General features: G+C 36.8%; 1 protein-coding gene across 2 annotated transcripts; it reads left to right on the forward strand.

The window, feature by feature from the left end:
- The first annotated feature begins 96 nt into the window (after nt 1-96).
- LOC140116579 (zona pellucida-like domain-containing protein 1) lies at nt 97-26531 on the forward strand. Of its 2 annotated transcripts, XM_072133068.1 has the most exons (11): nt 97-235; nt 5570-5687; nt 7616-7836; nt 10493-10677; nt 16424-16496; nt 16782-16879; nt 17750-17830; nt 17916-18087; nt 20661-20769; nt 24373-24396; nt 26198-26531. In XM_072133068.1, the coding sequence occupies exons 1-11, from the start codon at nt 233-235 to the stop codon at nt 26359-26361; spliced, it is 1248 nt and encodes a 415-aa protein (XP_071989169.1). In that variant the 5' UTR covers nt 97-232; the 3' UTR covers nt 26362-26531. The 2 variants fall into 2 exon arrangements, with proteins under 2 accessions (XP_071989169.1, XP_071989170.1); XM_072133069.1 differs by lacking the exons at nt 97-235; nt 5570-5687 and adding an exon at nt 5931-6061.
- The last annotated feature ends 576 nt before the right edge of the window (nt 26532-27107 follow it).

Here is a 27107-nt window from a genome sequence, read left to right on the forward strand (position 1 = left end):
ACATTTATACAATTGCTTCATTCTCATATTTCCTTTTTCTTAACTGAATAACTTGAAATAACAATGTGGATTATAAGTCTAGTACGTATTAGTTGTCAAGTATGATGCATACAGGTCCCCAATGTAGATCTATATAAAGTCCGCACCTTACAATACATAGCACATATATTATGAGCTGAGTACAAAAATAAACCTATTACTGAAGATAAAGCAGGAAAGCTCTACAATAGGCATGGTAAGTAACCAACGGCATCATACAAATGGTAATTTATGTCTCTTCTGTACTGGTTCTGTCACGTATAAATGTTTTATTTTATGCACATGATGTACTAGAAAAGAAAAATGTATTTGCTTTCAGTAAATAGATATTTCTACCAATATTTCTTGCTAAAATCAGGAAAAGGTTAAAAATGCAAAAATTTTAGAAAACTTTCATCTTTATTTGTTTGTAAGTGCTTTCATAGTTATACACTTTAAAGATAAAGGACCAATGTTAAATGCTGAGAATTGGTAGAAATGTTTCAGATGTATCATTGTACTGTGTTGGAGTTTTTGCTCCTAAATTACACCTGAGATTAATACTAGTGGCACAACAAACTATTTAGTGTTTTTCTCATATATCCTATCTCTCCAGATGTTTGCAGTGCCTAAGGCTGATCTATTAACTGTGACTTTTGATTTAGGCACTATTTTTTCTGCAAAAACACCTAAAATACAGTACAGGTTCAAAATCATGCTTGGCAAATGAATAAATTCATCATAGCTGCCAAACAGACACAAAATACAGCCTAAACTATGCCTAAAATGTGATAAATCTGCCCCATAGTGAGATGGTCCAGTCATATGCTTCCCATCTTCTTCACCTTTTCTCAATATTCAATGGATGTTTTTTGTACTTTCTGTATGAAGAAAAAATAAAGACCTTCAACAATCGATTTGTAGTCTGATACTGCAGTTTCGTTCCACCTGTCCCTTAAAAGAAGCCCACGATGAGGAATTTAATATCAGAAGTGATAATCTGATTGTAGATTACTCCTGCCAGCATCTTCTCTATGCTGTAATTTAATAATCTTGAAACCTAACCTTGTTAACAACTTTTTTATAGCAATATGTAAATTAACTGCAGAGGTTATTGGGATGTCTACTAGCCTTAGCTCCCAGTGCCCGGCCAGACTAGAACACGCCCCAGTAGCCTCTGCAATTAATTTACATATTACTAAAACAAAGTTTTTAACATGTTAGGTTATGTTCCAGGATTATTAAATTACAGATTAGGGCATAGGCAGTAGGAATTTACATAGATTACATATGGTAGGTTTCCTTTAAGTTGCTGCAGTTACCAATAAGCAATTTGAACATGTGAGCAAGATAAGATGGCTGAGAGTGAGATTTATAAGCCAAGACTACACAGAATTTGTTTGTATTTTGTAGCCATGGAGACACATATGTTTGCATTGGAGCTGTAGTTCAGGACTAACTGCAAAGAAGCTTCATTTTTAATTTAGATGCAAGGGAAAATGAAAGACATATACAGGCTGTCCCCTACTTAAGAACACCCGACTTACAGATGACCCCTATTTACAAACAGACCTCTGGATGTTGGTTATTTACAGTACTTTAGCACCAGGCTACAATGATCAGTTGTAACAGTTATCAGAGGTGTCTGCAATTAAGCTTTATTGTTAATCCTTATTCTTATGACAATCCAATATTTTTAAAATCCAATTGGCTGGGGTTAGAATTATAAAATATACAGTTCTGACTTACATACAAATTCAATTTAAGAAATCTTTTTAAAAAAACAAACCCATTTTTTAAATAGCTCGCTAATGTTTTTGATTTAACTACCACAGTTACTTTGCCTTGGATTTTACTATAGTACATTTTATAATGTGTACATACCCCTATAATAATGGTATATTTTAAGAAGAGAATTAAGAGTGAATACTTTTAAGCGAATACGTGTTGGAATTCGATATAATGTAATAAAATGAGATCATTTAAGAAGAAAATTAGCAAAACTGGCTTCAAACATGATAATGACCTATCTGGGATCATTTCTTGTAAAATGTGATTGCGAGATCTGTGGGATTTAATGCCAGATGTCTACACAAAGAATCTATGCCATGATGAATCATCTAATAACATTAGTAACACAATATGAGCTTCGATTGTACTTTGGAGAGCCATATTACACATTTTTGCATTTACAGAATGAACTATCTTCTTTTCCAGCTGTAATGCTTAAAATGTACATATCACTGTTCATTTAGTGCTTCTTTTACCTTGTGTATTAAGTTCTGCTTGGGTATTTATAACAATACACTGGTTAGTATTGCACATACTCTTCTGATACCCACTATGTTTTATTGAAGGTAAAAGTTAGTTTGTTCAGAAAAAGAAAATAACAAAAATATATAATTGTCTTAGAAAAGATTTGACTCATAGTACACACACGGAGACCATTAGGTATAATTGTTTCTGCATTTGGAAGCACATAGCTGGATACATTTCTATTATGCTCATGTCTCTGGGAAGCATTAGGACATACTGGGAGAACATAACAAACTTTAGGATACACACAATTTTTCTTTTTCTAAAAATGTGACTATTTTCTACATGTATATTCTTGCATGCCCACTTCTTGTTTCCAAAGATTAGACATTGCTTCATGTTAAACATATAGTAATTGTAAAGGTAACCCTCAAACATAAAATGCCCACTTACTGCTTCATAGGAACATTAAATGCACATTTTTTGGACACCCTAAAGCACTGAATTTGCATTAAACACATCAGGCAAAAACACATTGTTATTATTGATGATAAAAGCATAGATGAGTTTTGATTCACATTTTTTTTCGTTGAGTTTGCAATGCTCCATGCAAACACATAGTGAACCCTGCATAAGGCCGTGTTCACAAGATGCAACTAAACTGGGTTTTGAAACACATTTCAAGTACATCCAAAAATAATTCCTCACTCAAACTCAGATGTGTTTAATAAGTAGTAACAAGTGTTTTTCTTTAACATGGCAAAAGATCTCACTACTTACCTAACACAAGCGTTTAGGTTTAAACATATCTGCGTGCAGTGAGAGTTATCTCAGATGTGCTTGAAATGCGTTTCAACACAAATCAGTTACAACTTTTGAACATCACCTTAAGGTCCAACATAAAGCATGACCTCTTATTAAAGGCTATTTGTGCCTCCCCTACCTCCCACTTATATTATGATCCCCCTCATATTGTGACCTCCCTCATCTCCTCCACATCTTGTGGTCCCTATTTCATCTCCCACTCTTATTGTGGCACCTTCCATCCCCTATTCATATTTTGGCCCCTCATCTCCTCCTCATTTTCTGGGGAGTTGTGGGGAGTTCCCTGGAACATCAATGATTTTTACTCTATCTTTGTCTGGAGGATGCAGATAGAGTTGGATGGAGTCAATAAGGAACAACCATGGGGTGCTGAATCAGAAAAGAAGGGTACAGAGTCAGCAACCATGTGGGCTGAATCAGCAGAGCAAGGGGCAGCAGGTAGCAACAACCATAGTCATGAGATGTCATATAGGTGCTCTGTTCTAATGAGCCTTGAATTTGTGGACCAGTTTTTGTCCACAGGAGATAAACAATGAATGTTACTGTAGAATGACAGCAAGCAATTTCAATTATTTGCTGAAAGTGGACATCCCCTTTAAAGGCAATGCATGAATTGCAGGGGATTCTCTGAAAGAAATATGCAAATATGTTTTTCTGGATGAGATAAGGAAAGCTTTGCCTCAGTGCTAACTTAAAAGGCGATTTCCTTTACATCCCTGCATGACTTAAAAGTAGCGTAGTAACATGATAATGTGGGAAAATAGCGAAACTAGTTTATTGTTTGCAAAAAACTGTAGGCAGGGCTGTTTTGATGTTTTTGGATCTTATCGTCACAATGTAGGGAACTAGTTTGGCTAGGTGAGAGGAAGTCATCGTAGGTCAAAGTGGTAGCTAAACTCCTTTATAAAGATTTTGCCTTTGCACCACTGATATATAGGTAGCTGCCTTACATTGTAGCACAGAGGCAAATTTTACGTATTTGTATATGAACTGTTTTAAGTTACAGAGAACAAGCAAATATATCTTCTGAGCTGTTCAATCCTTATTTTGCAAAATCCAATAGGTTCATTCTCCAGATTCCATCTGTGCCAACCGGCCAAAATGTGTAGTCTTCAAGTATTTCTCAGCTTCCAGAGAGGATGAGCTATAAGGGACATTTATAAAACAGTTTAGTATTTTAATATAATTTGCACCAAAAACTGAATTACTGTGTTCAACATTTGAGACAGGATTTAAAACACTTTTCCAAAAAACATGACAAAAGGGTATTTACAAAAAGGGTGGTGGTTTTGCAGGAAAAAGTCTGTGGTAAAGTCTGGGGTAAAGCACAACTGGATGGTCTTATACTTGGTCTGTTTTATCAACCAGCAACAGAAATAGTGATAAATCTGGCATAAGACTTCATAAGTTAACTGTTCACATTTTCCTTTGCAACACTTTTGATAAATGTCCCCAATGTGTTCTGTCCCCTACCTGGGTTTTTTATCTGTATTGTACCATTATTAAAACAATACGGTCCCAAACACTTCACTACCATATGCAATCACTTCACAGTGGTAGTGTCAAACTAACAAACATTGAGCGCCAAGTGGTTAATTAGTGGGGGGAGAATTCTGGGCCTTTCATTAGTGAGGGGGGCTTACGGGCATTTCATTAGTAAAGGAAGTAAGCTGGGTATAGTGAGGGATTGATTTTGGGCATTTCATTAATGTTTGAGGTTGCTGGGAATTTATTTCATGTGGGAGGCTGCATGGCATTCTATTTGTAAGGGGGGCTGTGACCTATTCGTTTCCTATCCTAGTCTGAATAAGTTTACCGGGTCAGCTTATACTGAACCATGCTTTTCATTAATAAGGTCAGTTCACATATATTTTATTAGTAAATGTTTCACAGATACAGTTCTCAGAATAATTAGCAGTAAAGTTTGGAATTTTGGATATACACAAAGATGATACATTGTAGGGTTTAGTCTACATGAATTGTCGTACAGTACATATTAGATGATTAGTACCCAAATAAGCAGATTTTGACAGAACTGCTTTCTCATATATGGGAATTTCCCCAAACATCTACATTTTGATTTCAGATTGCTTGCTTCCATTGCACTTAGTGGACTGGAGCTTAGTTCACTGTCCAGATAGTAAATACAGACAATGCTTGGCCGAACCAAGTACACAGTAGACTCAATTTCAGCAAAATAAGTCCTAATCTCTGGTTTGGCACAACTAGAAACTTAACAAATGACTAGAATTGTAGATTTGTTACTAAATAGTAAGTAACACTTCAGTGAAAAAAACAGCCCAAGACTTAGAGTAATTGTTTAGATTCAGGTGGCAGTAGAATGCATTTTCTTTAAATATATAGTTACAAAAATGAGTTGTAGAACAATGCAAATATTTTCTTGACACAATTTATTTCTGTTGTGTCTTTATCATAGCGCTGACATAAAATGATTATTTTCTCATTTAAGGATTTCTCATTAACAAGAGGATCAAAGCAGAGCTTTGCTTATACATTGCTATTCTTTTTTATTCATGGACATCAATGCATCACCATTAATGACTGCGGTGACACACTCAGAACACCAGGTACTTTAAAATCAATTAAAGTTGCTTAAAAAACTATGAAAATTATAGGGAAACTATGAAAATTATGAAAACTATAATAACTAGCTATGTAAATTATAAATGTTATGCTTAGATGTAGACTAAGGGGAGAGCAAAACTATTCTAGTTGTCCATGGCAACCAATTAGAGCACAGCTTTCATTTTCCCACAGCTGTAAAAAAATTGAAAGCTGGGCTCTAATTGGTTGCCATGGGAAATTCAGCATTCAGCATTATGCATAAAGAAATCTTTGAATGCTATATTGTAAAGACCAATAGTCATGGGGTTGGTGAAGAGTCATACTAGGATCCCTCCATCATCTCCATTATCACAAGTCTGAATAGCAGTTGCAGAAGGTAGGTTATGACAATGTACATACTAAGATCATAGTAATATTGTTTAGTGGCCAGGGTGTATTATAAATTATTGAAAATGGATCTGAAACTATTATGCAATGGCCCATTTTTAAATATTCTTCCATTTTGTAATCCTGTATATAAAACCAACAGCATTGTTATGATGAATTAATCTGTAAGTAAAATATTTCATTATTTTGACATGATAATGTGAAGATCAATTTAAATGCACAGTGAAATGTGTTTTAGATGTTTCTGTCCTCTTACATAATTCATAACATAGATATATTTGCTACATCTAGGGTTAGGGTTACATCTCAATAATAGGGTTAAGTTTTCACTTTTAGGTGAACTTTTAGGTAAAACAGCTGTATGTAACATTAGTGTATAGTGAGGCAAATTATGAAAACTTTTAATATTATTATTTAAACAATATATACAAATCTGTAGAAATCCAGCATTGTATGACATTTTAGCATCCCATGGTTCTCTCCTTTTAAGTCATTGTCATGATAGAGAAAGGGGTGCAGGCCCTAGATGCACCCTTAATTGTCACCTACCAAAAAATCCTCGCCAACCATATTAGGGCATATTTACATTGCCGTTGTACACGGCAGCACACAGCAGCAATGGGAAGAGAAGAAGGAGGTGACCGCTGCTCACACCCTGCCCCTCTCCATAGTGCCGTATGCCGAGAAAAGGTGGGACTTTCTTTTTACGGGGTACGGAGCAGTATGGTGCCGCAGTGTGCTGCATTGTACCGCTCCCGTAGGGCGTCGTGCGCCCATTGCCGTCTATGGTGGACGTATATATCGACCATATATACATCTTCTCTATATACAATCATCATATGGTAGTATGAATATAGCCCTAGTTAGGGACTTCTGATTGACCATACCAACAATGTCAGTACAGAGGAAAGATGATAAGACACAGAAATGTAAACACCAGATTACAAACAAGAAACCAAAGTCAGACCTAAATGGGTCAAATGCAAGTTGTAGGCAAAGCACCTAATCAAATAGAGAATGGTCAAATAGTGTAGCAAAGGTCAGAAATGCATCATAGCAAAATAAATAGCAGAAAGAGGATAAAGGTGTCAGGAGACTAGTAAAACCAGCAAGATATAATGAAACTGAGCAGATATATAAAGGAGTTCCTGGACACCACACCCCAGTAGCTTACTGGATCAGCAGTCCATCATTCAAGTCACAGGTCACAGGTGATAGATACCTGAGCTCTAAAATAACAGAATCTAGTTTTCTCAGGCAAAAGACTGTACATGGCAGTTTTCAATCAAGGTCTGACTAGTAAACACCCCAACTGAGAAAAAGCAATAAACCATCTAAAAGGTTGCATGGTTAGAAGATAGCATGTGTATATATATATATATATATATATATATATATATATATATATATATATATATATATAAACAGAAAAATACCCATACTAAAAATATAATGCACAATATGCTGCTATAACTACTAAAGATGCCATTTTACTGGATAATTATATTTTTCATTTTTCAAAACACGTATCTTTTTCTTACAGATTATAATGACATCTCGGTGACATGTGGGCCACAGGAAATCCAGCTCTACATTTACTTGTGTCCGGTTTACTATGCTGGATATAATGAAACACAACTTTATATGAATGAAATTTTTAGCAATCCGAGCTGTCAGGGTACAATTGATTTATCTGGCACTGTACCAATGTTGAAATTTGTTTTTTCAATCAATGACACTTTAACTTGTGGAAGTTCCTTCCAGGTAAGCTTCTGAAGTACTGCATTTTCTTCAAGGACAACATTGTTGGGCAGATTTATCAAGCTGTCTAAAAGTCAGAATATTCCTAGTTGCCCATGGCAACCAATTACAACTCAGCTTTTATTTTACCAGTGCTCATGAATATTTTAAAGGGGAGCTGTGATGGGCAACTAGGGATATTCTGACTTTCAGGCAGCTTGATAAATCTGCCCCTACATGTGTTTCTTCATTTAACTTCCAACTTCAATGCATGCATTTATGTATTTAAGTAATAAATACCTATTATGGCTAGTTTACAAAACTACAATTGCACTAACAATTACAAATACCCTGGTTGTCAAACAAATATGTTTATTATAGCTCCCGCACAAATAGCTCTACAACATGCACGCAGATACCATTTTGCTACATGAATGCAGGGACATCTCTGCTTCATTCGCTCATAGTCAGCTTTGCTACATCATGCACACAGATGGCTCTGCTACATCACACAGGCACAAAGCTCTGTCATCATGCACACAGACAACTCTGCTACAGCATGCACACACAATCATTAGCTCTCAACCACCTAGAAATCCCCTACATATCCTCAACTCCCCAATCCCTTAGTTTAATCATGAATAACTCCTCCTACCCCATCAGCCCTTTATCCACCCTGTAATACATTCCCCAAGCATAATCTGCTTTTTCCTTCACTTGTAGCTCCACAGTTATTCACTGTAAATTGTAAATTAAGCCCTCTGCTCTGGATGTCACCAAAGACTGTCACATGACCTGATGAGGTCACTCTAGATCCTGTATTTTCAAAGTTGGGACTCACATGGAGAGAGAGCAGTGCAGAGATCATTTGAAATGCTTTGTTAGCGTTTTACCCGATCTCCAGGACGGAGATGCCTCTATATATGTGTATGTCACTGTGTCACAGCCTATAGACCATAACAGAATATGTGGAATTTCTGTTAATGCCTGTTATATGTGTACATATAGACCATAACCTCACTAGGTTTTGCAGAGTTAAAAATGCACTGTAGGTACTTGTACTGATATTGTAAAGCACATTGAAGGAAACTACATTAAAAGTAGTACCAATTGGCATAGAAGCCATTGAGGAAGGCAGAGATGAGTATAAAGTGCTTTTGAGGATGTGTATTATACATTAGAGGTCTGTTAAGCACATCTGCATAGACATTGTTGAGCAGTGTGAATTTTAATGTTCGTTAGAGGGGAATTGGAGACTACCATGCACATTACTATGCACATTAAGTCAATTCTGGTCTTGGACAACCTTACTTTAATGTCTATGATTGTCTTTAAAGACCAAGGAGATGCGTATGAATCTGGAGATGAGCAGTGTATTATATATTGGAGGTATGTGTTAACCACATGATATAGACATTGCTGTAGTTCTGTTTTGGTTTTAGAGGGATGCAGGACCCATCATGCTTCTGTCACTCAGCCAGACAGCTTACCATTGTTGTGGCTTACAAAAGGCAGTAAGCTTGCTATCACCAGTGATTGTCTCTGATCCTTTTATTCCAGTGACAGTCTCTGACACTCTCATTCCAGTGACTGTCACTTTTTCTATGGGGAGATTTATCAGATGTGCCTGAGAGCAGAACTGCTCTAGTTGCCCATGGCAACCAATCAGAGGTCAGATTTAGTTTTCCCACAGCTGTTTATAAAATTACAACTGATCTCTGATTGGTTTCAGTGGGTAACTGGAACAGTTTTATCTCAGACATTTCTGATGAATCTCCCCCTATCTCTGAATCTCTATCCCTCTTAACTCACACATAAGTAGTATTTTACTCATTGCCTATAGTAACCAATCAAAGCTCAGAGCTCATATTCATGACCTGTGGCAGAACAGCAGCCAATTACAGCTCAGCTTCCAACTGCGACAGCAACAGCAGACAATGGCTCCTGAATGTGATGGTTAATAAGGGGTTTTCAGCTAAAAACCTATTCTATGACGCTCCAAGAGTCACAGAGAGTGGCTGTGCAAAATTTGGTGACTGCAAACACGACTGTGCAGATTCCTTTAGCAGACATACATACATACACAGGCAGATTCCTTTAGCAGACATACATACATACACACAGATTCCTTTAGCAGACATACATACATACACGCAGATTCCTTTAGCAGACATACATACATACACGCAGATTCCTTTAGCAGACATACATACACACACACACATGGACTCAGCTTTATATATTAGATATCCACATATGGATCTGAACAGTGCTATAAGCATGACACCTTTTTACATCCTCTTTGCCAGGTTGTGCTTCTTACATTCATTCTTTCTGTTTTGGCACAATAGATGCAATCTGCTGATACACCTTTTCCCTATTCATCAGACATACTTATTCATAAACAGAATAAAAATTCATAGAAATATAATATAGCATATGCTTTCTAAGGCATATTTTTTTACAAATGTGTCCTTTTAGCATGTGTTTGGCAATTTTCTGTTTGGATCCTGTTAGTTTTTTGAGTTCTGAACACCTAAGAATAAACTCACTTGGGATCTACAAAACCTTTATTTTTTGCTAATTATACAGTATTGACACTGCAAGCAGAAATGAATGTGTTATATTTACTACTGTACAAGTATTTGTTGATGCCATTTATCTTTTTTTATTTTTACAGATAACTTCCGCACCAGGTGATGGCATTTTCAGTAGCTTTTCTTTAATTCAAACTGCTAATATCAGTGGCATTATAAAGTCAAAAGATCCAACTGTGGGTGTCATTACCCGAAGCCCTGAACTTAAGTACTTATATTCCTGCAGTTATCCACTGGAATACCTCATAAACAACACACGGCTGGATGTGTAAGTGGAAACAAAAAGAGTCCCTAATGTGCAATGATATTTACTTGGTTTCTAAAAATATTTTATTGAATTACTTTCAATGAAAGAATCAGCTGTAGAAAACTGTATGACTGCATATGAGTATGTCACTCCTTGCAATATATAACTTATTACACATCTTGTACTTAACATAGTTATATAAAGAATATTCTCACAAAAGTCATTAACCCCTATGGGACTCAGCCTCTTTTGGCCTTAAAGGGAACCCGTCACCACTATTTTCACAAATACAGGTAGTGGCAGGTTCCTATAGAGCCCTAGTAACTATCTGACACCCTGCTTTTAGCTAAAAATTGTTCCCCTCAGATCCCCATAAAATCAGAGTTATAATCTTGCCTGGTATCTATGCAGCTTTGGAGCGAGTCCACGGGGGGCGTGGCCTAATGTCATGTGACCAGAGTGACATCATCAAAGGTCCTTGAGCTACTTAATATGAAAACTATACCCCATGTACATATCTGACCACATAAAACAATCACAGCAGCCTCCATGGACTTCTACTCCTCTCCATGCAGGCTGCTGTGATTTCATGTGATAAAATATGCTGTGATTTCATGACATATATGCTTAGTGTACAGTTCCTAATGCTACAAAAGCTATAGGACCTGCGATGATGTCACCCTGGTCACATGACATTATAGCAGTATACAGAGATAGGGATGGGGAGGAGCTGCTGGATTCAGCCCGAGGAGGCCACGCCCACCTGGACTTGCTGCAGCCACGCTTAGTTACCAGATAAAACTATAAAGTTGAATATATGGGAATCTCAGGGGCATAATTTTTAGCTACAAGCAGGGTGTCAAATAGTTATTAGAGCTCTATAGGAACCTGTCACTACCTGTATTTGTGAAAATAGTGGTGACGGGTTCCCTTTAAGGACGCGGCCCCATTCTTCAAATCTGACCTGTGTCACTATAAGTGGTTATAGCTTTAAAACGCTATGAGATATCCAGGGGATTTTGAGATTGTTTTCTCGTGACACATTGTACTTCAAATTTGTTTAAAAATTTGGATGAAATCTTTTGCGTTTAGTTATGAAAAAAACAAAATTTGGCAAAAATTTGGAAAAATTCTTTATTTTCAACGTTCTAAATTCTCTACTTTTGATGCAGATAGTCATAGCTCCCAAATAAATTCATAACTTACATTTCCCAAATGTCTGCTTTATGTTGGCATGGTTTTTTAAGATTCCACATATTATACTAGAATGTTATGAGGCTCAGAATTTAGGTATCATTTTTCACATTTTTTGTAAAATCACCAAAACCTGTATTTAGATGGACCTGCTCAACTTCTAATTGACACTGAGAGGCCTAAATAATAGTGAGACTCGTAAATTACCCCATTATGGAAACTACACCCCTCAACGTATGAAAAACCACTTTTAAGAAGTTTGTTAACCCTTTACGTGTTTTATAGGGGTTAGAACAAAATGGAGGTGCAGTCTGCAAATTGTAATATTTTTTGACAATACACCCATTTTGGGTGGAAAATTAAACATTTACAATGGATTAAATGAATAAAGGCTCCACAAAGTTTGTTACCCAATCTCTCCCAAGTACACCGATACCCTATATGTGGTGGTAACCTGCTGTATGGGCACACGGCCGGGCATAGAAGGGAAGGAGGCGCCATCCAGATCAGATTTGCTATGTCACATTGCACAGGCTATAATTTTTTTCTTTTTTTAATGTGGACCTATAGGGGCTTATTTCTTTTGCCACATGAGATGCACTTTTCTGGTACGTAATTTGGGGGAATCTATAGGCTAATTGGTGAGATTTTATTAACTCTTTGTTGGTGGAGGAAATGAAAATCATCACTTTTCAGGAAGATTTTCATGGGGTTTTTTTTGCCCGTTTACCATACCATAAAAATAGTATATTTTTTTTATTCTATGGGTCGCCACAATTACAAAAAGACCTCATTTATATAGATTTTTTATTTTTTCCCATTTTTACTGAATAAAAAGTAATTTGGCAAAAATGTTGTTAATTTTAGCATCACCGTCATTCATATGCATAACTTTTTTATTTTTCGCCTCACAAATCTATTTAATGGTTTATTTTTTGCGAGAAGGATGGTTCTTTTTAGTGGTCTTATTTTAGAGTGCATAACATTTTTTAAATCACTTTTTAGAGCATTTTTATAGGGTATTAATTGAAAATGGTCTTTTTTCGGGAGATTTTTTTTTTTTTTTTACGGGGTTCACTTTGCGGATCTAATAACGATTCTGTTTTATTATGCAGATTGTTACGGACGCAGGGATACCAAATATGTGGGGGTTTTGTGTAATTTGAAGAAAATCTTGTTCATTTTAGCATCACCATCTTTTCATATGCATACTTTTTTATTTTTCGGCTGACAAATCTGGTTAGGGGCTTATTTTTTGTGAGAAGAGTTGTTCTTTTTAGTGGGCTTATTTTGGAGTGCATAACATTTTTTAAATTACTTTTTAGAGCATTTTTTTATAGGGTATTAATTAAAAATGATCTTTTTTCGGAACGTTTTTGCGTTTTTTTTTAACGGCGTGTACCGTGCGGGTCCAGTAATGATTCTGTTTTATTATACAGATTGTTACGGACGCGGCAATACCAAATATGCGGGGGGGTTTTGTGTTTTTGTGTTTTTTATACTTTATTAAGTGTTTTTATAGGAAAGTGACATTTTAGGGGCTTATATTTTAATGCATTTATTTTTTATTTATTCTAATGTATTAACTTTAGTGTTTTTGACTTTTTTTTAATTATACATACTTGAACTTGAACCAGTGATGCTCTGATCACTGGTTCAAGTTCAATACACTGCTCTACAATACTATTTTATTGTAGAGCAGTGTAAACTGTCTGAGCATGCAGGCGCATGCTCAGACAGTTTGCAGTCAGACCCGGAAGGGGTCTGACTGCCAGGGAGACCGGGCAGCTCCGGGGCACATGCCAGTCCTCGGAGCTGCCCATAAGTGGATCGGATCCCCCGGTAAGCGGCACGGGGGATCCGATCCACAGCGCAAACACCCTTACACGCCGCGGTCATGCTTGACCGCGGCGTGTAAGGGGTTAACACCCGCGATGGGAGCCGGCTCCGATCGCGGGTGGTAGCGCAGGCTGTCAGCTGTACTAGACAGCTGACAGCCGCTGCTTCTGGTACCGGCTCCGTACTATAACGTCCTGGTGCGCCTAGGGGTTAAATATGAATCATTGAACTTCAGTTCAGTTTTTGGATGTTTTGTTTTGTTATATTTTCTTTGGAGAAAGTTTAACACCTTGAATGTCTATAATAGCCGACCAGTACAACTACAAAAGTAGTTTTCACCCAGTAAGAATTAGGTAACTTGACATGATGAAGTATCTGAAAACCAGCAGCTATTGGCACAAGTTTACTTACCTGGTCCAGTCGCGATCCCCTATTCGGACAGTCCGACGAGGATGAAGTTCGGCGTGATTCATAAAGATTGGGCGCCTGAGTTCCTGCATCCGTCGCTTCCACCGCTGACGTCCGCCGGAGTTCACCTTCTTCTTCCGGGTGGTTGTAAGTGCGTGTCTAACGACACAATTCTAAATGTTAAATCTTGCGCGTTGTCCGAATCCGTCAGGTTGTCCGACGGCCAAGCCCCCGATTTCTGTTGCGTGCAAGCCGGTGTCGATGTGCCAAAATCCGCTCAGGTGCACCAAAAAAAAGGGCAATTAGGCATAAAACAGAAAACTTCGGGAAACACGATGAAAATGTGCTCTGCGGACCCTTAGTAAATGAGCCCCATTGTTATAGCGGTGTCACTGGACATGCATATGCTATAAGGCAAAATGTATGTGGAATTGGATCATCACATCTGTAGAAGTTTTTTGGGACAGCTATTAAAGCTCTGACACTTAATATTTTTGGAAGGTTTTTTAAGTAAAATGTTGCAAAATATACTTTTGTGAGGTCATGGAATGGCTTAGTCAAGTCATCAGTGCACACTCTATGTTACTATGTCGCAACTATGCTAGTAGAAGGATAAGATCATGAATATCATATATAGTAGAGGCAGACATCAGAGAAGTAGTTATATTGCTGAGAAAGAAAGGAGATATTTCATAGAAAAAACATCAGCCTTGCGATCATATAAATAGCTTGAAAAGCAAGAATATTTATAAGTGCAGTTAAATATGCTCTCCAAGCAAAGAATGATAGAGGATTATATAACGGATGCTCTGTACTTACACAAAATGTTATGACAAAGTAAAGACTGGTTGCTGTATATCTAAATATGTTAATGGGAATCTACCACATGGTGGGTTAAGTCTCCTTAAACAGGATCTATTATTTTCTAATTCTTTTTTTATTTTATTTTAGTTTTTGAGAAAAATGTATGCTACAATTATACAAATAAGCCTCAGGGGCTCCTGGCAACATCACAGAGGTCCATTCTGGCTATGTTTTCTGCTAATTATTCACATCTCAATTTGGCTTTCAGCCTACAGAAAAGTGGAATTGAAGGTTGAAAAATAAGAAATAAACTGAGCCAGTCTGAACTTCTGTGAATTGGCAGGAGCTCCTGAGGCTCATTGTCAGTTTTCATGGTTTAGAAACACTGAACTCATGTTGTAGATTTATTTTGAATAGACAACAAGAGCTTATAGCAATGAGAGGCATACATACAGTATTTCATTCACAGATACTCAGAAGAGTAAGCAAGGTGATAGTGTAAGATTACAAACCAATTGAATAAAACATGGTAAATTAGATATATCAAACTACATTGCCAGATGAGATATGGTACACGAGTGGACAGGATCCCCATGTGTGTTGCCCACTCAACCATGGGATATCTTTTCATGAAGCTGTAAATGTACAGCTTCAAAAAACTTTTGATCCTATAGGCCAGTGATGGCGAACCTTTTGCACTTCTAGTCATTTTAAAATAGCTCTGAAGGTGGCACGTACTGGGCTGCCTCTGATTGGAGGTGAAGGTATTGAGTCCTAAATGGTGACCTGGGTGATGGCCTGGGTGCCCACAGAGAGGGCTCCGAGTGCCACCTCTGGCACTCGTGCCGTAGGTTCGCCACCACTGCTATAGGCTCTAACATTGTAGATCTTATAGTTGACCAATGTAGATTAAACAAATCAGATAATTGAAATGTAGAAATGTTGATATCTTATGATGGTACTGTACAACACATACTGCTATACAAGCTTGTCTTTTGAGATTGCAAACTGGTTTTTATAAAGTTGAGCACTCAAGTAATTTATAGCAGTTCCATTTACATTACCTGCATCCTGCCAACAGCAGGAGTCCCAAAGGAGGGGCAACTGTAGCCTGTGTCTTTTCATGTATTCTTCCTCTACTCCAAACCTTCCACCTATCTCCCCTGGATGCTCAATGCACATGACAGAAAGTAGAGAGGGAGCTGGATGAGTGTGGAGAAGAGACCGTCAGAGGCACATGCAGGCTGCAGCTGCCCCTTCACTGGAGGAGGGGGGTGCCAGGTAATGGGAATTAAAATTATTTAAACTACTGAAAAAGTTAAGAATGCTGACAAAGGCATTTTTTAAATCAGCATAGCGTAGGCTATTAGATCTATCACCAGCTAAAAATCACATTCCTGGTGCACTTTAAAGAAAATATTTTCTCAAAAGATTTCATCGTGATGACTTTTTTTGTATCTCAATTAAATCTCTTTATTGAATTTTGTATTGTTTTGTAGTAATTACATATGTCTCTTTATAGGGCTGGAAATAATATAGCTATCAATACCAATAATGGAAGCTTCATCAGCACTCTCTCTATGCAGCTATTTTTAGTAAGTAGCTCTCATTTTATGTTCAGGGTTTGTTTCCTACTGAAAACATGTAGGTTACATATATTATTTGAAGTCCAATAAATTATCTGATTTCAAACTACATGACTTAATATGAATGTATTAATGTGTCCTGCTAATATGCTGGCTACAAATTAGTGTCTTGAAATGAAGCTATTTAATATTTGAGGAGCTGGAGCTAAACACATCAAGTATAATGCATAAATACTACACATATACTCCATCCAAGCATCATTTCAAATTTTCATTGGTGTATGTGTTTTGTAGGATGGTGAATATGGCAGACCTCTCATTATTCCACCAACTGGAATCAAAATTAACACTACAGTTTATGTGGAAGTTAGAGCAACCAACCTAACAGACAAGTAAGTAGAGTAACCAGCCATTTTTCCTTATTAAAAGAGAATCATGTTTTACTAACATGGTTCAAACCAATCAAGTAAGAAAACTGTTCAAACATAAAATGTATTGTATGAAAATAAAAATTGTGAATATATTAAAGCAAGATTAGATTTTAGGATAATAACGTGTGCTTTAGATGGGTACTTGATAGTTTGAACATACAGTATAGCATGCACTATATAACAGTATCAGATTGGATGCGGTCCGACAATTAATAACTTTTCTCTGATGAGCTGTTCCTGTTGTAGAAAACATTACTGTGGATAGTGGATGGACTGAAGAAGACTCAATTCATTGTATAGCAGCAGGGTGCTGCACCCCCATGGATCTAATGACTTATCTTATGGATAGATCAGTGGTATCAAACATGCATACAGGGACAGAAAACCTCATTAAACTGGTTTTAACAAACGTTATTCCTTTCACTTAACAGCACCTTTTCCCTCCAATGTAAGACACTCATCATACATGAAAAAAGCATGAAAAAATGCATACATTCTTTTAATGGCTAGAATCCTACTCTGTTTCTTACCCATGCTAATTTTCATGCTCTATAGCAGAATAGAATATTTTTTTTAATTTTCCATCTAATTTGCTCTTTAAATAACTAATTGCAGTCTATGCATATTTGCAGAAATTAACTTACCAGCTAGATATGTCCCATGGCCATTACTTATTGTAATGTCTTGTACCCAAGCTGATTGACCTGAGTTAATGTTCTTTTTAGGGAGAGCACCTGCCATATAGTTCAATACCTCTATTGTGTTAATGACAATGTTTTTCTTTTAAGTGGTCTCTCTACAGTCTTTCAACACATATTCTCTTTCTTATAGGTTCAATATTTTGCTGGATCGGTGCTATGCATCTGTGTCACCATATCCAACTAATTCAACTTATTATGATCTCTTTGTTGGGTAAGACCAAATGGGCTTTTTCAAAATGTTGGAAAGACTAAAAATGGTAAATTACATACATTTTTGCTTTTTTTTTTTTTTACAGATGTACAAAGGATCGCTTCACCTTTATAACAGTCAATGGAGACACTCAAGTAGCTCGATTTTATTTTACAGCTTTTCGGTTTCTAGAACAATTTGGCGAGCCTGTATCAACTTTTTACTTGCATTGCATAACCCGACTTTGTGAAACCACTGCTTGTAATAATTTTAAGCCAGTGAGTATAGTATATTGTACATTTTATGTGTGCATTGAAACACATGCTTTTTCCATCTTTTATTTACCCTCATGATTGCCCACCATCTTTTGACATGGGTAATGCAAAAAGCTGCAGTTTGTTCCTCTTCCAGCACAAATTGCAGAAGCAGATTAACAGCCATGTACACTTATAAGAAGACAGGAACAGTCTATCACCACTGATGCCTTTTTATATACTTAATATAGAGTTAAAGGGGTATTCCCATCTGGGCATTAACATTTAATTTAATTCATTCATAACATCTAATTGAAGAAATGTTTACATATGGCAGATTAATAATATTGAATGTGAATGCGCACTAAAATGGATTCTGCCTGTATTGTACATGACAAAGTATGATTGCTCTGGTGTTGTGGATGTACAGAGATGCTGAGTCTTATTAGAACCTAAATAGCTCTACAAATGACTATTACCTCAGTAGGCAGTTGTTTCCAACTGTAATTGTGGGTCCTATAGATGTCCCAAAATATATATGAAAATAACTGGAGGAAAAACATGTAACATATAATAGTAATATTTCACAGGTTTGTTTTATGCTCTCATTTGGAGACATCGTTAAAATGTTGCCATGTTTGCCTGAGAACACACATTGGGAAAAATGGGAATTTGATACACTGCTGATTTTGCTTTCTCACCTCCAAAGAATAGAGAAAACTGTAATTTTTATTAGGTACATTTAAACTGTGAGAGAATCTAAAAAACAACATTCTGAAAATCACATTGCATGATTTTTAAATGATTCATTAGCATTTGTAGTATGAAATACATATTTTATGACCTATCAAACAGCAAGAATTTTGGCTCTTTCTGTGCTGTTGGTGTTTCTTTTAGCAGCTCCTCCAAATCTGCATTCATTGGGGCACATTTACTTACAAAGTCGGAAACTGCACTAAAAGTGCTATTTCCGTGTATAGCGATTCGCCAAGATTGTGCATTAGAAATCATGAATCTGATGAATCTTTTTGTGGTGCACCTTTAACATACGGGGTGCGACACAATTTGCAAGTTAAATCCGGCGCTCACAATAGCAGTGCAGACATTTCTTAAATATGTTTGTGCAATATGTTTTAGCGTAGGAGAATGGGCACATTCTGACAAAAGTGTGGTGCAAAGCCCTAAGTAAATGTGCCCCATTAGCTCTATTAATTGGACCTTTTTGTACTTGTTTCCAATATAAAAAACAATTGTCCACACATTCAATCAATCATACTCCAATGTCCCCACCAAAGGCAAGACCAAAGAGCTGTCTATGGACACCATGGAGAACATTTTAGACCTACAAAAGGTTTGGTTGGGCTACAATAGGTAAGCAGTTAAGTGAGAAGGTAGCAACTGTTGCAATTATTGGAAAATTGAAGAAGCACAAGATGACTGTCAATCTACCTCCATGCACGATCTGGTCTTATGGGGTAAGGATGATTCTGACAAAGGTCAAGAAGTAGCCTAGAACTACATTAGAGAACTTGGCCAATGACCTTAAGCAAGATTGGACCACAGATTTAAAAAATTCTATTAATAACGCACTACGCTGTAATGGTTTAAAATCATGCAGGACAAGCAAGGCCCCTTCTTACACCAGCACATGTTCATAGGTCATGGGGGCCGATGAGATCAAGATAGTACTTTTTGGCATCAACTCCATGCATTGGGGTGGAAACATCATACTTTCTGCAAAGTGGATTGGTTGACTGCACTGTATTAAAGGAAGGAATTATGTGGCAATTTGAAATGTATACAATGTGATTTTCTGGGCATTTTTTTTTTAAGTTTCCTTCTTTCACATTTGAAGTGTACCTAAAATAAAATTACAGACAACACCATTCTTTGTAGGTGGGAAAACCTGGAAGTGCATCAAATACTTATTTTCTCCTCTGTAAATAATATATATTCAAATTCTGAATCTTGATGTCTATTTTACAACTGTGCCAAATGTAAACTTTAAATTATACATTTAAGATCATTCACAATCATAGAAGATTTAACATTGCAACTTAACACTAGACAACACAACTACAGCAATAACTCGCACACAGGGGATCCCTTTGTCTCAGGTATTCCTGCTAGTAAATAACTAGGACAGATTGTGCGTAGTGGCTGGAAAGATCAGCAATGAGGACAGAACATGAAACAACCTGTAGTTAAGATTTCATTTTCTCTTAAATAATCGGAGTGTTCTTTCAAAACATTGGGTTACATTTTAAAGAGGTTGTAATAAAATATTGAGGATAGCATAGATAAGAAATGTAGGCACCTGCAGAAAAGCCTAAATTGTCATGAATATAAAATGACTTAAATAGCCTTGGAGTTGTTGTTAGTAGGAACATAGAGTACTGATTTCTTTAAAATTATCCACACAATTTTCGCCTGTCTTCACAATCTAATTTACATGTATTGATATGCATTTTTTTTCTTTTTTTAACACTGAATGTGTTAAACTGTGAATAACATCATTACATTTCTGCCAATACTTTATGTCCTTTATGTTTGATTCGCATATTGTATAAAACATTTACTTTTATAATACCTTGCAGGTATGTTCAAGAAGAAAAAGGAATGCAAGAGCTTCCTCAGACTCCTCAGGATCACTTTCCGATCCTGCAACCATTACATCTCCAGGAATTATGACTACTAATGATAATGGTACATTTAAAAAGCTGAAAAACCCGCTGTTGTTAAATGTCATTTGAAATGTCAGAGAAATATCAAACTTGATTTCTGAAACAAAGTACACTGTATTGTTAAAAAGCAGCAAATCTGACAATATATCACAATATATGAATACCAATTGACAGTTTTGTTCTTTGCTAACAATATGGTTATTGTGTAAAAAAATTATCATATAGCATTTTTTTTGCATTTTCTCTGCACGTCCCAAAATCCCCACTTCACAAGTAATATTATAGAATCCAAATTGCAAAAAATTGGAGAATAAAGTAAACTTACTAGTAGCTAGAATAAAGTAACACAATGGGAGTCATTTACTAAGGCCCGATTCGCGTTTTCCCGACGTGTTACCCGAATATCTCCGATTTGCGGCGATTTCCTCTGAATTGCCCCGGGATTTTGGCGCACGCGATCGGATTGTGGCGCATCGGCGCTGGCATGCACGCGAAGGAAATCGGGGAGCGTGGCCAAATGAAAACCCGACGGATTCGGAAAAACCGCCGCATTTAAAAAAAGAAATGTGTCGCGGAGCTTGCACTTACCTTCACTAGGAATAGGCCAGTGAACTTGAGTGCGTTCTGATGCTCTTCAGCGCAGCAGCGCCACCTGGTGGACGTCGGAGGAACTGATCGGACCCGAATCCACTGCAGAGAATGCGCCGCTGGATCGCGAATGGACCCCAATCTATTCTACAGATGCACCACATCATGCCACTGTGAAACTATGATCTTCTCAAATGCATATGTTTCTATTGGAGGTCAACTGTTTAAAGATAGCTCCTGCTTTGTAAAACAGCAGAGACCCCCAAAATAGTATCCATGATTGTGGGCAACTTTCATCACAAACCTTCCATCCTTCATATGGAGTGTTCTAAAAAGACCATGGAATCTGCTATCCCGTGTGGATACTGGAGATACTGTTTCTTTGTGCAGTATCCTGACACTTGTTAATAATGGATAATACGTAATACATTAAAATTACCATCTACTGAAATAGATTAGTATTATAGTATATGGTAAAAGAGATCCAACAATTGCATGTTCAAGAACTTTAAACAGACTAGTATAAAGCTTTTAAAATGTAAAAGGTTTTAAAAATGATAATTGTTTTTGAAATATTAACATTTTAAACATTACTCTTTCTGTAGAACAGTTATAATAAACAAAAGACATAAACTTATTTGACATTCCCACATCTGAAGCCTTATACTGAAATGATTACCCAAAATGATTTACGCAAAGATGCGTGCTTTAAAGGTCATTACCAAAAAAAGAAAACCTGCCATTTGAATTAACACACCCAAAATAAATATTTTATAAAACAAAGCTATGATTAAAAAACGTTGCCCTTGTTCTCAAATGGTTCCTTTCAATGGCTACAATGTTAAAAATCAGTTTTTAAACTTATATGCAACTCAACTGATATAAGTCCATTGATATTAATGGAATTCTGCACATTAACATTTACTTGCATTGCTCTGCCTCCTTGTTCCTGATTGACAAGTCTTACTACTAGGGCATGCTGCTGTATGAAATTAGTACTTGGGGACTGTCTGACAATATTCAACTACAGATATGTGCAGCTCTGTTTACTTATTATTAGGAATAGAAAAAGCTGTATCAAATGTTATATCCGGTGCCCTCCTGGAATATTAAGAGAGAGCTCTGCTGCAATTAAGCACTTGCATGTCCTTGTAAGCAGGGTGATAGAGAATGGGGAGGAGTAGAAGTCCATGAAGGCATGCTGGGATTTCATGTGATCAGATACAAACATGGGGTAGGTGTTAATGTTACTGGGCAAAGGACCTTAGATTACATCACCCTGGACACATGACATGAAGTTCTTAATAGTAAGGAGGTATAAGACATGGGGAGGAGTAGATGAAAGGGGCAGGCCGAGCAGGGCACCCCCCTCTGACCTAAGAGAAACTATTTTTAGCTAAAAGAAGGGTGTCAGTTAGTTATCAGGTCCTGTCACAAGCTGTATTTGTGAAAATGTGGTGACAGGTTCCCTTTAACCCCATAGCGCAATAAGACGTACCCTTACGTCTTACTGCGCATGGGGGAGTATGAAGAGGGCTCACAGGCTGAGCCCTCTTCATACTCACCGGGCATTTGCTTCATAATGAAGCAAACGCCCGTCGCTAACACCCGCGATCGGTGCTTGCACCGATCGCGGGTGTTAACCCTTTGATTGCCGCCGGCAAAGCTGCCAGCGGCATTAAAGAGCCGGCGGCGCGTGGGCGCCGCCATCTTGGCTCCGATCGTCACTCCCCGTGACGTCACCGGGGAGCGGCGATCCATTGCCATGACAGCCTGGGATCACACAAAGATCCCAGGCTGTCATGATCGAGGCTATCTATTATAATGTGCGATCTGCACATTATAATAGATGGTATGCAAAATCCCCATATACTGCCATACTGTAGTATGGCAGTATATGGTAGGATCAATCAGACAACCTAGGGTTAAAGTACCCTAGGGAGTCTGTAAAATAGTAAAAAAAATAAATTAAAAAAAGTAAAAAAAAAAAAATTATATTAAAAAAACATAAAAATTCAAATCACCCCCCTTTCCCTAGAACTGATATAAATATAAATAAACAGTAAAAATCATAAACACAATAGGTATCGCCGCGTCCGAAAATGCCTGATCTATCAAAATATAATAACCGTTTTTCACTGCGTTTAACCCCGTAACGGAAAATAGCGCCCGAAGTCGCAAATGGCATTTTTTTGCCATTTTGAAAAATAGAAAAAATTCTATAAAAAGTGATCAAAATGTCGAACAGTCCTAAAAATAGAAGCATTGAAAACGTCATCAGAAGTCGCAAAAAATGACACCACCCACAGCTCCATACACCAAAGTATGAAAAAGTTATTAGCGCAAGAACACGGCAAAATGAAGAATTTTTTTTCTGTACAGGAGGTTTTAATTTTTGTAAATGTATGAAAACATTATAAAACCTATACAAATTTGGTATCCCCGTGATCGTATTGACCCAATGAATGAAATAGACATGTCATTTAGGGTGCACAGTGAAAGCTGTAAAAACCAAGCCCACAAGAAATGGCGCAAATGTGTTTTTTCATCATTTTCACTGCATTTAGAATTTTTTTCCCGCTTCCCAGTACACTGCATGGAATATTTAATACCATCACTACGAAGTGCAATTTGTTACGCAGAAAATAAGCCATCACACAGCTCTGTACATGGAAAAATAAAAAAGTTATAGATTTTTGAAGGTGGGGAGTGAAAAATAAAAACGCAAAAACGAAAAAGGGCCTGGTCCTTAAGGGGTTAATGGAAATTATAGCTTAAAATGAATTATACCACAAAAATGATTGGTTACATATCTCCATACATGCATGTGTACAAATGAAAAAATGTTATGGGCGTCAGAACTTGATGACACCATTTCTTTTTTTTTCCAAAGATTAGTTGTTAAAGTTATGCCCATATTTACATTTGTCTTTTTTAATACTATTCCAGTCTTCCTATATTAAAGAAACAATGAGAGTTCATATACAACCTTTTATAATAATGAATTCAATAATGTTTATTTTTTTGTTCCTTACAGAACAAATGACCAGCCCTATCTCCAGTAAGTATTCATTTACTTTGAAATTTAAAATTAAAGCACATGATGAAGATCTATAAATAATTCACTTTTGGTGTCTATAGCTTATTCAGGTGATTTTATTAACTATTTAAGTGTTTAATATACATTTATTTGCATTTTATATGTAACTGGGGGATTTATGGGACTTTTATTTATTTAATTATTATAAGAAAAAGATTTTTAATGTTTCTTTTACATTTTTTATCTTTTCCACTCTTAGGCTTGAATAATCATTCATCCGATTGCTTGTTCAAGCCCTTACACTGTAATACACTTGTATTGCAGTGCACAATGTAAGTAACTGAGCATGTAGACGCATGCTCAGTTACGTACAGCCAGATCCTGTCAGGAGGAGGAACCCGGCGTGAAGAGGAGCCGGCAGCCTCGGGGGCACTCGCCGGACCTCAGGGCTGTGGCAGGAGGAATCGGATCCCCTGGAAAGCTCATCAAGGGGGCCTGATCCATAGGGGGACAAACTTACATGCCGCGGTCATGCTTGACCGCGTTGTGTAAGGGAGTTAAACATGGGAGATCTGAGTTTTTCCTATCCCAGGTGTTAGTGCTGGGTCTGGGCGGTGTCGTCATAGCCTGACACCGGCACTTGCAGGATCCGTTGTCCTGAAATCTTCTGACACGCTGCCGTCATGAGAAGAATGAAGGGAGAAAAAAACATTCAGTTCCATTGATTCCAAAGTTGTTTATAAGCCTTGCCGTTACCATATCTATGTTCATAAGCTATTTCATTCGACCTTGTTCTTACAAGCTCCATTCACCTAAGGACGGATCTAGCTTAGAATTCCAATTCTTAATAAGAACAAAGCTTGCCAAAAACAAAACCTTGAGAATCTTTCCTCAACTTCATTTTATGCATTAGTTCAGGGGAATATACCTTATACATTATATTTAATTGTATAAATCTATAATTCCTATTTATTGTGGATATGCTGACATTTTTGTATATATATCTCCATTGTGATTCATCAATATCTCCAATCTCTTGTGTCCGCTTCACTTGACTTATATGACCACCTTGATTATCTATTGATTCTCTAATACTCTTATATAACAGTGATCATTTTTACCATCTCTTAAATTAAACACCAGTTCTAATTTTGAATGAGTGTCAAAGAAAAACAATTCCTTATTCTCTTCCTTATTAATTGTGTGCTTAACTGCGTTGCATATAGCAAAATAAAAGACAGTTGAATATAACAAACCCTTATCCTTTAGTGTCCCAAAGGGGATACAATCCACATGCACACATGATAATAACTCAATGCCCCTCCTTCTCCAAAATTTCACCTCCTCCATTTTGTATAATTCCTTAAGATTACAATTACCCCAAAGAGAAGTGTATTTATTCAATCCCTTAATACCCAACAAAACCTTAAAAACCCATCCAAGAGTAATAAATGAGACCACAAATCCCATCCTTTTATACTTCTGTTTGATACATATATACACATAGATTTTTAAGGATTTTGGTGATGCTTACTATGTGACAAATATGGAATATGTGTGTTTGTCTTTTGTTTAGTGGCCTTCATTTCAATAGTTAAGGTTACAGTTTCTGTTTTTACCCTGTTTTCACTTATCCTCATTCTTACGTTCTTATGTATTAGTTTTTAAAAAAAATAAGCTATTCCATCAGTTGTTTGAATCTGTTATTGCAAGCCAAAATTAAGATCGGTTGAGTACATATGACATTATACAAATATATTTTCTATAAAATAATTACTTTGTTATCTTTAAAATATGCATTTATTCTTTTTAACCCTTCTAGGCAATTCTAACAAGGATTCTCAAGAAATTGTGAGCACGGCTGTTGGTCTGGGAATAACAGTTGGATTCTTGGCTTTGCTGTGTACACTCATGGGAGGCATTGCATTTTTAATGCACAGGAGGCTACAGAGGAGTAGATATCCAGAGAAAAACAATTTTCATTAGAATGTGCTTTTACAATAATATGTTAGTTGACATACTGTGGAATATAGAAACTTATCAATATGCTGTTGAGAGTAATAGTTAAATCCATAGGTGTAATAATTATTGTGAAAATATTTAAATGTAATTACAATGTAATATTTTGATTTTTGTAGATGCTGGACAATAAATCTGAATAAATTGGCATTTCAAAATTCTATTACATTATTCTGCTTGCTATAAAATGTATGTCAACCTGCTAGCATTAGAACAATGGAAACATATTCAAGGCTTTCTCACAGATATTTAACAGATATTCCTTACAGCCAAAGTAAGACAATCATTTACAGAGGTCACATGAGTCAAATACAACCAGGAGATACTTTTCCACATAGCGACTGAAAACTTGATGTCTGGGTGCTTTTGATAATAGGTTAACGTCTCATTATCATAGCTAAAACGTATGATTATACCAGTATATTTACTGAAATCATATACCACTAGTAGCAAGAGAACAATGAATCAAAAATGAACCACGAGTTGTTATGCAGGGTAAGGGAACAGACACTAAACCCCTTTTAAAGCTGTGGCTGCCTAATTGCCTGGCCTACCCTACATGGTAGGATGACAACTGGTCTTCATTCCTTTCCTGAGATAAATTGCAAACATGGAGAGTAAGACCAGACAATGCAAAGAGAGAGGGACAGTTGCCAAATATGGGTCAGAACCAGAGAGTTTCGACCCGATTTGCCGAATTTTTCGAAATCAAA

This window comes from Engystomops pustulosus, chromosome 2 (genome assembly GCF_040894005.1).
Source record: "Engystomops pustulosus chromosome 2, aEngPut4.maternal, whole genome shotgun sequence".
NCBI classification, from domain to species: Eukaryota; Metazoa; Chordata; class Amphibia; order Anura; family Leptodactylidae; genus Engystomops; species Engystomops pustulosus.